Source organism: Natator depressus, chromosome 1, assembly GCF_965152275.1.
Source record: "Natator depressus isolate rNatDep1 chromosome 1, rNatDep2.hap1, whole genome shotgun sequence".
Classification (NCBI taxonomy): Eukaryota; Metazoa; Chordata; order Testudines; family Cheloniidae; genus Natator; species Natator depressus.
Genome location: NC_134234.1, coordinates 343739575 through 343754909, shown reverse-complemented (window position 1 = coordinate 343754909; position 15335 = coordinate 343739575). Strand labels below are relative to the sequence as shown.

The 15335-nt window shown below is 47.7% G+C and overlaps 1 protein-coding gene across 1 annotated transcript in view; it reads left to right on the top strand.

Annotated features, from left to right (window-relative positions):
- Window positions 1-15335, top strand: part of LOC141991024 (uncharacterized) — a 33333-nt gene that overhangs the window by 16036 nt on the left and 1962 nt on the right. Inside the window, exons 5-9 of the mRNA XM_074959051.1 lie at window positions 894-1028; window positions 2353-2513; window positions 8636-8751; window positions 12457-12546; window positions 14652-14772. Of these exons, the coding sequence (XP_074815152.1) occupies window positions 894-1028; window positions 2353-2513; window positions 8636-8751; window positions 12457-12546; window positions 14652-14772 (623 nt within the window). The remainder of the gene's footprint in view (window positions 1-893; window positions 1029-2352; window positions 2514-8635; window positions 8752-12456; window positions 12547-14651; window positions 14773-15335) is intronic.

Here is a 15335-nt window from a genome sequence, read left to right as displayed (position 1 = left end):
CAGAGACAAGCTAGCAGTGACCACCCTGCCTGAGTGTAAAATCGTATAGAAGTTGAGATTGGGGCAGAATGGCAGCTACAGTGAACTAGCCACTTGGTATCCTAGCTACTTCTTAGTTTTCAAATGACTGACCCTTTCTCAGGCCTTGTGCATGGCTACCATCCAATTGCATCAGAGAGCAGAAGCCAAATTTGAAATAGAGAACCAGGTCATGCTATGTATGTGAGCAGGGGACTTTTTCTGGGTGAGATGAGTGGAAAGGGAGATGCGTCAATGAATGAATTGGCACAGAAGAGGTGGAAGGTGGGTGGCTTAATTCATGAATGTTGTCAATGCCCTTTGCCAGAACGCACTGGAGAAAGGTACGGCTGTCCTGTCTCTGCCCCCCTGAGCATCACTTCAGTCCCAGAGAGATGCAAAGATCAGTTAGAGGCAACTCAGAGTACAGAGAAATTGATGACGGGGCTGGAGGGTTTGATATGTGAGGAAGAGCTGTGAGAACTAGACATGTCCAACTAGCCCAGGCAATGCCCAACGGGAAACACACTTCTAAAAGTATCTGAAAGTTGAATGACTTCTAGAGAGGGAGAAGAATGGCTTACGGTGGTACCTGGCACTAGAGTGAGGATTGAACAGCTGCAGTCTAATATTGTCTGACTAGTAGGTAACCACCTAACAGTAAAAGATGATTGGTTTAGAGTGTGATACCATCCCCTATCTGGGGAGTGTGTCCTGGCTTGGTAGGGGGTGGACTAGATGATCCTTGGTAGAGCTTGTACTAAACTCCGTCCACTGTCTCCTTTCTTATCCATTCAGTCTTCTGTCTGTGCCCTGAATGCCTCTTCATTGCCTCTTTCACAAAAAGAGAGCCTGTACTGTTTACTTTCCAACAGGAGATCCACCACCATTGGCTAAGCTGGCCTTAGCACCAGCTGAAAAAAGAGAGGAGTGTGACAACTCAGAGGCTCGGTCTGAGATCAAAAGTCCGAGGCGGATGCAGCCCCTTACCAAGAGCACACAAACTGAAGGTAACTTGGCCCAGGCCAGGCACGGTCACTGAGCAGGAGAAGGCTGTATGTTGCTGCTGACTGTATCCGTTTGTAATTTGTATATGAGTGGGGCTGGCAGCCAGGACTCCTTGGTTCTATTCATGACTCAGCTGCCAACTCCCTGTGAGAGCTAGGGCAGGTCACTTCACCTCTCTGCCTCGTTTGACCAATCTGTGAAATGGGGTGATGATACTGGCCCAGCTTTATAAGTGCCAAATATTATTAGATCATAGGTTCTTCAGGGCAGGGATTGTGTGTTTGGACCGTGCCTAGCACATTGGAGGCAGTACCTGAATGCAAAGGGTATGTTGTTGCTCTGAGTTGGAAGACACAGTGACATGCTCCAAAGATGTATTAAGTGCCTGCAGCATGCTCCATGCAGGAAGATGTGTTCTCTGTCCCAAGCTGCTTGCAGACCAAACAAGTCAGCCGTGAGAGGCTTTAGGCAACAGGAGGATTTTTTGATACCACTAGCATAGTCAGCAGGTCTTTCCGTGACTGCATGGTCCAGGCCAGGATTTCAGGAGATGAGAAGTGACACTTGGCAGCACAAACTGTGTCTGTCAGTCAGTCTGGAAGCTATAGAGTCAGGGAAAACCACAGGGACTGTCTGTGTCCTGCCGCCTCAGTGAAGAGTCCCCTTTGTATTGATCGCAGCCTAGTTCTGCCTCTTCTCTCTGGCAAGGAACACTACACAAAGTGAGTCTTGTTAGAAGAAGTGAGTGCTAAGGAGGGATGTGAGTGAATAGTTTGATATTGCTTTGGGTACTGGGGTGGGGAGTTCACGTGCAAGATGCAGCCTGGAAAAAGGCAGGAAAAGCAAAGGGGCAGGGGTAGGAAGAAAGCTGCTATCACGAGCTAAGGGAGAGCTGTTTTGTCTCTGGTGAGGGAGGCCTGCATTGCCGGAGGTGCGTGATTTAGCTAGCGACATCATGAGCTGTATGCAGCAGGTGGACAGTGTGACTTCAGCATGATGCAACCAGCCAGTTGGGATGTGGTTTCAGGCAGTCTATGTTCATCTGATAGACTGTGGTGATGCTAAAGGAAATGTGTGGTGATCATCATGGTGCTGGTGGAATGGGAGGCTGGCTAAGCTCCCAGCTGCTGTGAAATCTGATTCATGACTCAGCCAGCTGTTGCTTATGGGGGAGCTACTGACTTGTTTGCATTTCTTTTTCCAAAGAAAGAGAGGAAAAAAACAAAGAAACCTGCAAGCCCCACCCCCCTCGAGCCCAGACTTCATTGGCGGCCGTATCTGACTCTAACGCTCCTCTTTGTTTCCTTTGTTGGGATATTTGTCTAGAATCCTCTCCAAACCAGACCCAGCTACCCTGCGTCCCAGATGGCAGAGGGAACAAGAACAGCTTTGGGCTTGAGAAGAGGAACTCTCCCCCTCCACTGGGAGGAGCAGGAAGGAAGTGGGCTGAGGGCTCTGTAGTGGAGCGTGAAGAGGAACTGAAAGAGGTAACGGATCATCTGTACCCACTTGCGTGGAGGCTGCCCAAAGCCTTCTGTAGCTTCATCTGGCAGTTCCCAATTCAGTACAGCATAGGACTGTGAGAGTCCTATTTCGATATATATGTGTCGGAGGCGACCTCCGTGTGCTGCACTGTGCCTAGCCACTACAGCACGCAGCGTTTGCAGCCATCTTACTGTCAGGCTCTGGCCAGGACTGCCTAGCGACACACACGCATCCATAATGTAGTGCACAAGTTAACTGTAGCGATCTATAGACTTGGCCTGTGCTAGTGTAATTGATTCTGAAATGGTACCTTAAAATATATCAGTATCCCTCTGTGGGGCCCGGATCCGCGGAGCCAACTAGACTGGAGAGCTGTGTTGTGTAGAGCTCAATGGTTCTCACACGGGTCTCTGGTCTCCTGTTACAGCAGCTAAACATCTCTGAGGCTTCAAGCAGCGTTGTAGCCCAGTTGGCGAACACTTAACTCATCCACAAAGCCGCTGGAGACTCTCAACTCCACATCCTGTGCAGCTGCTTCATGGCCTCTGCAAGCTGTCTGGGGGCATTCTCGAGGAACCTCTTCTTTTCTACTTAGCCTTTGATCAGCTACACCTGTTCTGCTCTTGTGTTTCAATCCCTGTAATGGAAGCGGTTGGCTGCTGGAGTGACAAGCGTGATAGAAAGCAGAGTGTGTTTGGTGTAAACTCAGCTGTGATCAAATTGGCACATGATGCTAAAAGTGGCCATGACAGTAAACGTCAGCAGAAGAGACCCCAGCTGCAGAAGGATCTGGAGAGGTGAGAGCAGTGGCAGCCTCAGGCTGTGATTGAGGAGCCAGAGTTCTTAGTTTACAAGTCAATAGATGATTTTTTATTTTCTCCCCAATAGCTAGTGCTGCAAACACCTACCTAAACACTGAAAATCTTCTGCTCTTTGTATCCCCACTGGTAACTGAGCAAGCAGCTAGGAGGTGGGCTGGGATCCATCTCCTTCTTGATCTTGGTTTTGGATAAGGTAAATTGATAGAGCTCTTTAAATCTCTCTCAGGCTGGCATTTTTTCCAGGTGATAGTGAAGAGTGAAGTGCTGATTATTATTTCATAGTTTTCATATTTATTATCTGTTTTACGGTAATGCCCAAAAGCTCAGATCAGGGTCAGGCAGATGCTGTGCCAAGAGCTTTCAGTCGAAGATACTTTTATGAGTGTGACTGTCCTTGGATGCCTTCAACCAGCCCTTGAATTGTCCTGTTCCCACTCGGGCTCAGCTCTAACCCTGATATGAAAGTGCCTCCCTGTAAAAAAAAAAATGTGGGAGTCTCTAGAGGGGGGCTGCTCATCCTCGTGTCATTTGTTCTGCAGACTCTTTCAGCACTTGATCAGCCCAAACTGGGATGTTCCTCTCAATCCAGGACCTCTGTTGTGCTAACAGAATGGAGATTAGAGGTTTGGCTTTCATTTCTGAAGGGGATTTTGAAGAGCTCTGTCTTCCGGAAATGTCTGCTTAGTTAATAAAATTCTCCTTAGGAAGAGGTTTAACCACTAGATTACCTTCTACTTGTGTCTGAGGTTGGACTGGAAACCCTGTCTGGTTCTCTGCTGTGCCTAAAAACTCCTTTTATCCAAAAGCTGGGTGTATCTCAGGATAACAGCACAGTTCTCTCCAAGTCACTTGACTTCTGAAAACTCCAATACTTTGTGTCTCTGTGGCACTCTCTCAGCTGAGACGACTCTGCCTAGAGGTCCTGGCCAACCTGTGATGGTGATTAGAGAGCTGCAAGAGCAGTGACTGATCTATGTTCAAGGGTTTTTGCCCTCTACTCCCAAAAGTTACGCCCGAGCATATTCAGAGTTCTGCCCCAATGCAGTCTGTGGGCCCCATATTCAGGCCTCCACGCCGTTCTGCAGAACCAAATCATAACTTGGTTGTGTTTGTACTTTACCAAGTCCCTTGCAAACCATAGATGAAGCAATACATTGGACCCCAACTTTTGTGCCCCACCCCTGACCTCTCATGCGCATGCACATGCTTCAAGGGAGCTTTGCTACTTGGGCCTGTCTTTATTATAAAGTCCATCCAGGATTTTGGTCAGTTGGTTTAAAAGAGAACAGAGCAGAAAAAAGCTGGGCTTTTGGAAATGAGGAACTAAGTGGCTTAGGTTGGCATGGTGAGCAGGTGCTGTGTTGTGCCAGCTGTCCCAGGACAGCTCTGCCAATGCACCTCAGTCCTGGTTTGGATCTCATCTGTATACAAGTCATCTCCGGGAGAGCTGTTCAGTGCTTGGTTGCTATAGTGATGGGCACAATGGCTAATCCTACAATAGGTAGGTACATTACCCAGGCCTAATCGTGGACAGTAAAATCTAGCATTGATGCACACTCATTTTTTCTTTCACTCTCACTTGGGGACCACATTCTCTCCTGGTATAAGAGGGTACAACTAACTATATGAAGCCAGAGCTGGACCTTCTTTTACTAAAGGTGAAGATGGCACCATGCCATCCTACATAGGGCCTCAGTTCCTAAATGACATAAGAATGGCCATACTGGGTCATACCAATGGTCCATCGAACCCTGTAACTTGTCTTCTGACAGTGGCCGGGGCCAGATGCTTCAGAGGGAATGAACAGAACAGGGCATTTAACCAGTCATAGAATCATAGAATATCAGGGTTGGAAGGGACCTCAGGAGGTCATCTAGTCCAACCCCCTGCTCAAAGCAGGACCAGTCCCCAATTAAATCATCCCAGCCAGGGCTTTGTCAAGCCTGACCTTAAAAACTTGTAAGGAAGGAGATTCTACCACCTCCCTAGATAACGCATTCCAGTGTTTCACCACCTCCTAGAGAAAAAGTTTTTCCTAATATCCAACCTAAACCTCCCCCACTGCAACTTGAGACCATTACTCCTTGTCCTGTCATCTTTTACCACTGAGAATAGTCTAGAACCATCCTCTTTGGAACCACCTCTCAGGTAGTTGAAAGCAGCTATCAAATCCCCCCTCATTCTTCTCTGCCGCAGACTAAACAATCCCAGTTCCCTCAGCCTCTCCTCATAAGTCATGTGTTCCAGACCCCTAATCATTTTTGTTGCCCTTCGCTGGACTCTCTCCAATTTTTCCACATCCTTCTTGTAGTGTGGGGCCTAAAACTGGACAGAGTACTCCAGATGAGGCCTCACCAATGTCGAATAGAGGGGAACGATCACGTCCCTTGATCTGCTGGCTATGCCCCTACTTATACATCCCAAAATGCCATTGGCCTTCTTGGCAACAAGGGCACACGGTTGACTCATATCCAGCTTCTCGTCCACTGTAACCCCTAGGTCCTTTTCTGCAGAACTGCTGCCTAGCCATTCGGTCCCTAGTCTGTAGCGGTGCATTGGATTCTTCCGTCCTAAGTGCAGGACTCTGCACTTGTCCTTGTTGAACCACATCAGATTTCTTTTGGCCCAATCCTCCAATTTGTCTAGGGCCCTCTGTATCCTATCCCTACCTGCCACCGTATCTACCACTCCTCCTAGTTTAGTATCATCCGCAAATTTGCTGAGAGTGCAATCCACACCATCCTCCAGATCATTTATGAAGATATTGAACAAAACCAGCCCCAGGACCGACCCTTGGGGCACTCCTCTTGATACCGGCTGCCATCGAGACATGGAGCCATTGATCACTACCCATTGAGCCCGACAATCTAGCCAACTTTCTACCCACCTTATAGTGCATTCATCCAGCCCATGCTTCTTTAACTTGCTGACAAGAATACTGTGGGAGACCGTGTCAAAAGCTTTGCTAAAGTCAAGAAACAATACATCCACTGCTTTCCCTTCATCCACAGAACCAGTAATCTCATCACAGAAGGCGATTAGATTAGTCAGGCATGACCTTCCCTTGGTGAATCCATGCTGACTGTTCCTGATCACTTTCCTCTCGTGTAAGTGCTTCATGATTGATTCCTTGAGGACTTGCTCCAGGATTTTTCCGGGGACTGAGGTGAGGCTGACTGGCCTGTAGTTCCCAGGATCCTTCTTCTTCCCTTTTTTAAAGATGGGCACTACATTAGCCTTTTTCCAGTCATCCGGGACTTCCCCCGATCGCCATGAGTTTTCAAAGATAATGGCCAATGGCTCTGCAATCACATCCGCCAACTCCTTTAGCACTCTCGGATGCAACGCATCCGGCCCCATGGACTTGTGCACGTCCACCTTTTCTAAATAGTCCCTAACCACTTCTTTCTCCACAGAGGGCTGGCCACCTACTCCCCATGCTGTGTTGCCTAGCGCAGCAGTCTGGGAGCTGACCTTGTTCGTGAAGACAGAGGCAAAAAAAGCATTGAGTACATTAGCTTTTTCCACATCCTCTGTCACTAGGTTGCCTCCCTCATTCAGTAAGGGGCCCACACTTTCCTTGGCTTTCTTCTTGTTGCCAACATACATGAAGAAACCCTTCTTGTTACTCTTAACATCTCTTGCTAGCTGCAGCTCCAGGTGCAATTTGGCCCTCCTGATTTCATTCCTACATGCCCGAGCAACATTTTTATACTCTTCCCTGGTCATTTGTCCAATCTTCCATTTCTTGTAAGCTTCTTTTTTATGATTAAGATCCGCAAGGATTTCACTGTTAAGCCAAGCTGGGTCGCCTGACATATTTACTATTCTTTCGACACATCGGGATGGTTTGTCCCTGTAACCTCAATAGGGATTCTTTGAAATACAGCCAGCTCTCCTGGACTCCTTTCCCCCTCATGTTATTCCCCCAGGGGATCCTACCCATCAGTTCCCTGAGGGAGTCGAAGTCTGCTTTCCTGAAGTCCAGTCCCAGCATCTGGTGGTCAGAGGTTTAGGGGCTCCCAGAGCATAGGGCTGCATCCCTGGCCATCTTGGCTAATAGCTATTCGACCTATTCTCCAGGAACTTACCTAATTCTTTTTGAACCCAATTATATTTCTGCCCTTCACAACATCCCCTGGCAATGAGTTCCACAGTTTGACTCTGTGTTGTGTGAAGAAATACTTCCTTAGATTTGTTTTAAACCTACTGCCTCTTACTTTCATTGGGTGACCCCCTGGTTCATGTGTTATGTGAAGGGGTAAATAACACTTCCTGGTTCACTTTCTCCACACCATTTGTGATCTGACAGACCTCTGTCCTATCCCCCCACTTAGTCGTCTCTTTTCTCTGACAGAGTTAGAGGTTGTGAAGTACCAGCACTTCCTTGAGGCATGTGGTGATGTTGCTGCTGAGGGTTGGTTTTTACAACCCTTCACTGTAGAGGACTGGGGTACAAAGCCTTTCGCTTCTTGTGACTGTTCCCAGCCAACCCAGCGAGGAAGTTGCTATCCTCACGGCTGTCACTTGGGTCTGAAGTGAGCTAGTGGATCTCAGTCCTGTTCCTAGTGGACAGGTGGGTGCCCCCATGTAAACCCCCATCATTGACCATCACAGCAGAGCAGGTCAAGAACTGAATGAATGACTGATACTGGACATAAAGCATGGTATTCGTGGTTAGGAGTGGTAATAATAGACCCCTGAACAAGGAGAGCTTCTAATGTTGCCAAGAGTGGCCAATTCCCTTTTGAGTTTAAGGCCAGAAGATGACCATCTGGTCATCTACTCTGACTTTCTGGCCATTCAATTTCCCCCGGTTTCCCTTGTACTGAGCCCAGTGACTTGTATGGCTAAAGCTCATCTTCCACAAAGGCATCCAGCCTTGGTGTGAAGACATCAAGTGATGGAGAATCCACCATTTCCCTTGGTAGTTTATTCCCGTGGTCATTTACCATCAGTACATTCAAGGAGGAGTTGCTTCCCCAGAATGATAGTTACTGGGGAGGATTTTATTCTTTCTCCCCCCATCTCCTGAAGTCATGCCCTTGCATCTACACTGCCCTTTATAGGGGAGACTTCAGGTTTATTTTTTCTAATTCTACAAAGAACCATATACAGCATGAGTGTGTTATTCAACAAGAACAAACTAATGAGCTTATCAGAAAAAAAAAGCCATCCAAAAGCGCAGGAATGCAAAGAACATTTCTCTTCCAGAAATTGTGTTAGAAACAGTCCTTGAGTTTTGGATAGAGTAAAATAGTTTGATATGTTTTATGTATACTTTTGTATCTTCTCTTTGACAGCTTGGTTGGATTAACTATGGGTTCACTACGGAGCCACTGTATAGAAAGCTTGATTGTCCCATGGAGGAAGGAGTTAAAGTGGGGACTGTAACAGATGTTAGTTATAAAGATGACCAGTAAGTGAAATGCTTGCTTCCCTTCTTGCTCCTGGAAAAGGCCTCTCTAACCTGTTGTTTCCCTTTCCTGTGGACTCGTTCTCCCATTCCCCTCTTCTCAGGGCATTTTTGATTCCTAAATACTGGGAGTTGGGCATCTAGAAGGACTTCTTGGCTGGGATGAATTTGGTGACTGCAGCAACATCCCTTGGTATGCGATTTTCTTATATTCCCCCAAACTAATTAAGGTTGACTGGGTCATTGAGTCAGAGTGGGTAGTGAAACCAAGCCCCATTCCCTCTCAGGGAGAAAGGAGCGCAGTGTTGCTGGAGGCACCATCTTTCAGATGATGCATAACTTCTGTCCTGAGCATATGTGGTGTTACACCCCTAGATGAGCTCCCATTCCTGGACACTCAGCAGGCTGCTGTACTGCACCCAAACCTTGGGTCCCACAGGCTTTTGGCTTGCTAGGGCTGGATGAAGTTTAGGTACTGTCTCTCTGGCTTTGAACCTCTAGTCAGACAGTACAGGTGCAGCCCCCATGTCTGACACCCCTTTTGGCAGTGGGGACCCCTGGGCCCTGAAACTACCGCTGCTCTCCCCAAACTCCTCAGTAGCAGCTACTTGCTCCCAGAGTTCCACAAAAGCTTTGGACCCTCTGGTTTGTGGTTTCCCTTTTGAGGGACTAAGTGACAGTCTGAGGCTTGGTCTACAATACAGAGTTTGGTTGATGTAAAGCAGCTTACATCAACTGAACTCTGTAAGCGTCTACACTGTAACATTGCTCACGCTGAAGTAAGTTGCCCACTAGACCGACCTAATAACTCCACCTCCGCGAGAGACGTAGCCACTTAGGTCAATGTAGTTAGCTCGATGCCGTGTGCATGTCGACATTGCGTTGCTTACACTGCCTGTCAGTGCCCCACGATGTGCCACGTAAGTTGGTACAAGCGATCCTGGTGAGGACGCAGACCACCAACAGAAGGAGTGCAGTGTGCGCTGATTTAATTACTGCGGTAGCTGGAGGCCGACCGAACTTAAGTCGACTTAATTTTTTAGTGTAGGCGTGCCCTAAGCAAGTAACACGCAGCCTCTGCCAAGGTGTTACTAAATACACACACTTTCATTTTATTAGAGAGAGCACAAGAGATACATAGATCTGTAAGAAACAACAAACACCTGCATGCAAGGACCTGCCTCAGTTTCCTCACCCTTCCAGAGAGTCCTTTGGGTTTTAGTCAGTGTCTTCCAGGGAACCCCAGCTTCTTCTGCACCCCCTCTCCTGCTGCCTAGTCTTCTGCTTCTGGGCTCTCTCTGCTCAAGCACTCACAGAAGCACTCTGGCTTATAAGAGGGGGTTTGGTCATGAGCCCCAGTGTGAGACCTTGGACCCCAGCTGTGGTAGGTTCACCTCCATACACCCCTTTGTTTCAGAGGGGGTGGATCTGATAAGTCATTAGAAAGTCAATAGCCCTTCCAAGGAGCCTCCATTGCCCTGCTAGGGCAAGGTTATTAACCTGCTGATGGTCTGTGAAGTTTGTCCCATTCAGGGCAGAGGCCCGGTCCCCCTTCTTTTAACACAAGAGGTACAATGCCGCGAACAACCCCCATAAGGGTGTAAATGTAAAATCCAACTGGAATCCATAAGTGCACACAGACAGATTCCCAGGCTGTTCCTGTCGCCTCTGGTTTCTAAAGCTGTAGAGCACTTCTTGCAGTAACAGCGGTATTAATCCTGGTGTTCCAGCCAAACCCCAATATGGGTTATCGTATTTTTCCTACCTAAGAGTACGTCTACACTAGACACGCAACAGTGGTACAGCGGCAGCTCTGTAGCATAGGCATTTACGACACTCCCTGCAGCACCTGGAGGGGGTTGTTCCATCCCTGTAGTAGATCCACCTCTCCGAGAGGCAGTAGCTATGTCAGTGGAAGAATTCTTCTGCTAACCTAGCAGTGTCTCCAGGGGGGCATAGGTCGGCTTAATTGCATAGCAGGGGACATGATGTTTTTCACAGCCCTGAGCAATGTGGTTAAGCTGACGTAACTCTGTAGTGTAGACCAGCCCTCAAACTTCACCAGCACTTTCAACTGGAAAGTTTTTTTTTTTTTCCATTTCCTGCTCTAACCTCTTGCTGTGTTCTATTAAACAGCTACCATGATCCACCCCAGAGAGGTGACCACAGCAATGTCTGAAAAAGGGGTGGCCAAAGCTTTGACCTCCAGGGCCTTCCAGGTCTCATCCAATTGGCAATCATTTCTTCAGTTTGTATTTTTTTAATTAAGGCCAGTATTGCCAAACTGTACATTCACCAGTGCAGACAAAGGTGATTAAAAGTGTCGTTCTCCTCTGAAAAGCGACTGTAAAAGTGGTAACATATTACCCAACAGGGCTGCTCCTTTTGTATATTCAGAGTTCTGTTTGCACATTCTTGTGGTGCTTTTTATTTTTACTAGATCTGCAGCACCAACATGCTAGGGAAGAGCAAGCTGGAGTCTTTTCCTTCTCAGGTGTCAGCAACAAAATGGTTTGCTAAGCTCCAGACAGTTACACCTGTGCAAGCAGCTAATGGAGTGGCACAGATGTCAGTGAGAACATAATTCAGCCTGTAGAACTGTTGGTGGGGGGGCCCATGGGATGGAAAGAGCCCAGCTTGACTCTCTATTATCAGGGAACTTTGCAGAACTGGTAGTTGCGGGGAGGATGCGGGGGCGGGAAACATCTTTACTGGCAAAGTACTGTTACTGTTGAGTCACTGAGGGACAGTACCGTGGAATTCCCGCCCCCCCCACTTTTCAGATAATCACCATTTAAGTAGATGTTTGTTAAAGCTCTTGAGAAAAACCTTTTGGACAAAAAATTCTGTGCACAGGGCCTTGCTAGAGCACTTCTCTGTTGTGCCATTAGAGGGCACACTCCCCTCCATTAATAGCATGGTCTGTGGACATCTTTGTGGTGCCTGCCGCATATAGCTTCCTCCCTTCCCCTTCCCCCCCCAGTCCATCCAGAGTTAGTGTGCAACGTTGTTTGTTGATAATGGTGGCTCTGGAGCGTCTGGGATGCCCATTCTGACGGCTTTCACAGTGTGAAAGGTAGCCAGCTGCACACTGTGGGTGTTCACTGTGTTGCCGGCACCCAGTGCCAAGAGGCTGAACAACAGCTTGAGTGGTTCGTTACCCGGTGTGCTACGCCCAATAATCACAACGGGGTGGAGACGCAGAAAAGTTTATTTGAAGCTTCAAATAGGTACAGGGAGATTTGAATCTCAAATCCTGCACCCAGAGCAGGAAGTTACACAGGCTTTTATACATCCTTTTTCCCAGCATACTTATCCAATAGCAAGCTGCCCCAAGTATCCATATAGCCAGCCAATCCAGTTCCCAGCTAGTTCCCTGGTTCTCTGTATCATTTGTTAAACTATACATAAAGCTGCTTTATTCAGCATTGTTAATCCATATCTGCCCTGTTTGGCCTTGCTTAGTTTCAGGCAGTCTGACTCTGCAGCATATTGTTGCAGATCCTCAGCATAACTGCTGTGTGTGCCTCCAGGTCGGGGGGGCCAAGGACACTTGTTCCTAGTACGCAGAGCTGCTGCGAGTGCCTCTAGGCGGGAGGGGGGGCCAAGGACACCTAGGCCTAGTGCGAGGGGGCTTCCATCCCCTCGAGTTACCTAGTGGCCATGCCCCAGTGTCCCCAACAACTGTGTCGCTTTTGGCTCTTTCAGCTGCATGTACTGCTTTGACTATGGAAACAGACATTATTACCAGCCTAAGAAAGATCATGAGAGAGCCTACATGATGAAGCTGGCAGAAAGGTAACCAGCACTCGCTGTCCTGTGGGAAGTCCCCGCCTGCAGCTGTCTCGAATTATTTATTTATTTTCCCTTCTAAAATGAATGGACCGTTGACTAGTGGCCCTGAAAATTGCACTTCTTTGGTACAGTGAAGGCAGTAGCAGTGCAAGGGTGTCTTCTTCTCCAGCCCCTTCCCGCTGACCTCAACTCTGCCCTGGAAAGGTAGGGAAATGTATGTAGGAAGTCATTGTCCTGCTCTGCTCGGCGCTGGCGGGGCCTCAGCTGGAGTTCTGTGTCCCAGGTCTGGGTGCCGCCCTTTAGGAAGGACCTGGACAAGTTGGAGAGAGTTCAGAGAAGAGCAACAAAAATGATCAAAGGTTTAGAAAACCTGACTTGTGAGGAAAGGTTCAAAAACTGGGCATGGTTAGTCTAGAGACAAGACGGCTGAGGCGGGATCTGATCAGTTGTTCTCCAAGTCCCCTATTGGCAGAACAAGCAGTACTGGCCTTAATCTGCAACAAAGGATATTTAAGTTCAATATTAGGAAATCTTTCTAACTCTAAGGGCAGTTAAGCTCTGGAATAGGGTTCCTAGGGCATTTGTGAAATCCCTGTCATTGGAGGCTTTTAAGAACAGGTTAGACAAACACCTGTTGGGGAAGATCTAGGTGTACTTGGTCCTGCCACAGTGCCGGGGGGGGGGGGGGGCTGGACTTGATGACTTCTCAAGGTCCCTTCCAGCCCGACATTTCTATGATTCTGAGAAAGATCACTGCTAGGATTCTGGGTGCAATAACCCTATTGATATCTAGCCCTATACAGCACATCTGTAACCAGCTTCTCTCTGAGGCAACCTAACATGAGGCCAGTGCATTTCCTGGGTGTCTTTTGTAATGGGGACTCCAACTTAGACCGCTGTATCACATTGGCGGGCCACTGAGCTCCCAGCAGATGGTAGCAACTCTGGGTCACTGGTTCGCTAGTTACCAGGAGATGGAAGTCTTCATAACCCATTACCCTGAGCTGGCCAGCCTCCAGAGCTTCCTATTGTTCCTGATGTAAAGGAACGAATCATTTTGAGCCAGCGAGGATGCATCTCTTCTCAGTCAAATTGCTGAATGGCAGAGTCAGGCATCCTGCTCTGGCCTTTACTGTCACAGGACAATTATTGAACAGAATGTTTGAAGAAGGTAGGCTGGTGAAAGTATTGCACAATGCAGCGGAGAGATTTTTACCACCACCACAAATAACGATCTCTTATACCATTGCTGTAATACATGAAGGCTATCTATAAACTGTTGCAAGATAACGTTCTTTTTCATAGATGAGCAGTTTTCAATGGTAAGGGCTATTAAGACTTGGATTTTCCCTATAAGCTACTGGAATCGTTCATCCTCTCTGATGGTGCCTGTCGGTAGCACTCCAGATTGCCGTGTGAGAGACTTATTTAGATCTGAGTGCTGGCTTCTCGCTTCTTAGATGAGCAGGGCACTGTGCTGTGGAGGAATTGTGCTCAGCCCAAGGGGAAGAACTTTTTGCATTGCTCATGAACAACCTGTCCAGCCAGCTAATAAAGAGTAATATTGAAAGACTAAAATAATCTAGCTGCTTTTAGCTGAAAGCTCGGAGGCTGAGACAGGTTTTGTGTATGTGAAGGGGAGTGTGGCTAGAGGAGGGGACTGGGAATCAGGACTCCGTGTTCTGTTCCAGCTTCTGCTATTGACTTGCTTTGGGCCCTTGGGCAGCTTAATCAAATGCAGGATGGGGATGGGGGAAGGGGTTCTTCAAGCTCCTGACCACAACTTTGACTCTTGGATACCTAAAGTTAGACACCTAAATAAGCAGCCTGACGACAGAGGGGCCAAGTACCCACAAGGCTCATTGGGTGATGAGTGCTCAGCATCTTTGAAAATCAGGCCACTTATTTAAGTGCCTGAATATGGAGCTCAACACCCACGTTTGAAAACATTGGCCCCTAGTGTGGGTAGGTGGGGCTTGGGGGTCATTTTACTCTTACAGTAGTTCTGTGTTGATGTAACACCCAGGGCAGAGCTAGCACGATTCATTCCCAAAGAGCCTGGTCTTTCCTGCCAGCGTGAGAACCTTTATTTCCTCTCCATTTGGCAGCTCTGAGAAGGTGATTCAGCAAAACCTGAGGGAATTCTTTGGCCTGCTGAGGATCTTGATGAACGTGGTCCTTGTTTTCCTTATTGAGCTGGTCCGCTTTCTCGGCAAATCAGTGTTCCAGGTGAGCAGGGCCCTTCCCAGAGCTCCACTGGCCTCCCTGCTCCTAGAAAGGCACCTCTGGTAGCACCCTAGGTGGATCAGATTGTAATGGTGGGGTTCCATCATCCTCACTGTTGCAGGGTACTACCATGACACCGATTTAACCTTACTTTCCTTTGTTAAACTAGAGGCCGAAATTGCTCTGAACATGCCTAACTAATTAAGTAATTTACTACATCCAAACAGTAACAAAACATTTACAAGCATTTGAGCAAGATACTCACAAATGGGCAAAACCCAGGGGTGCGTAGACCCATATAGGTCAGCTCCAGCACGGTCAGGCAGGTATTTGCAATGAACCCTTTAAGAGTTTACTTTTCAGTACACTTTAACAAACAAGTGATGTCATTGCCAAGTATCAGCTCTTACCTAAGGCCAGATGAAAGATTTTCTTTTATATCCAATTATTTACTGCACCTGGTACCCAATCAACTGTGTTTTATGTCTATTACTTTGCCCAAACCTTAAATAAGAGAACACTGGTATTTCCAATGGTCACTGTAAGTTTAATACACTAGCTCTTCT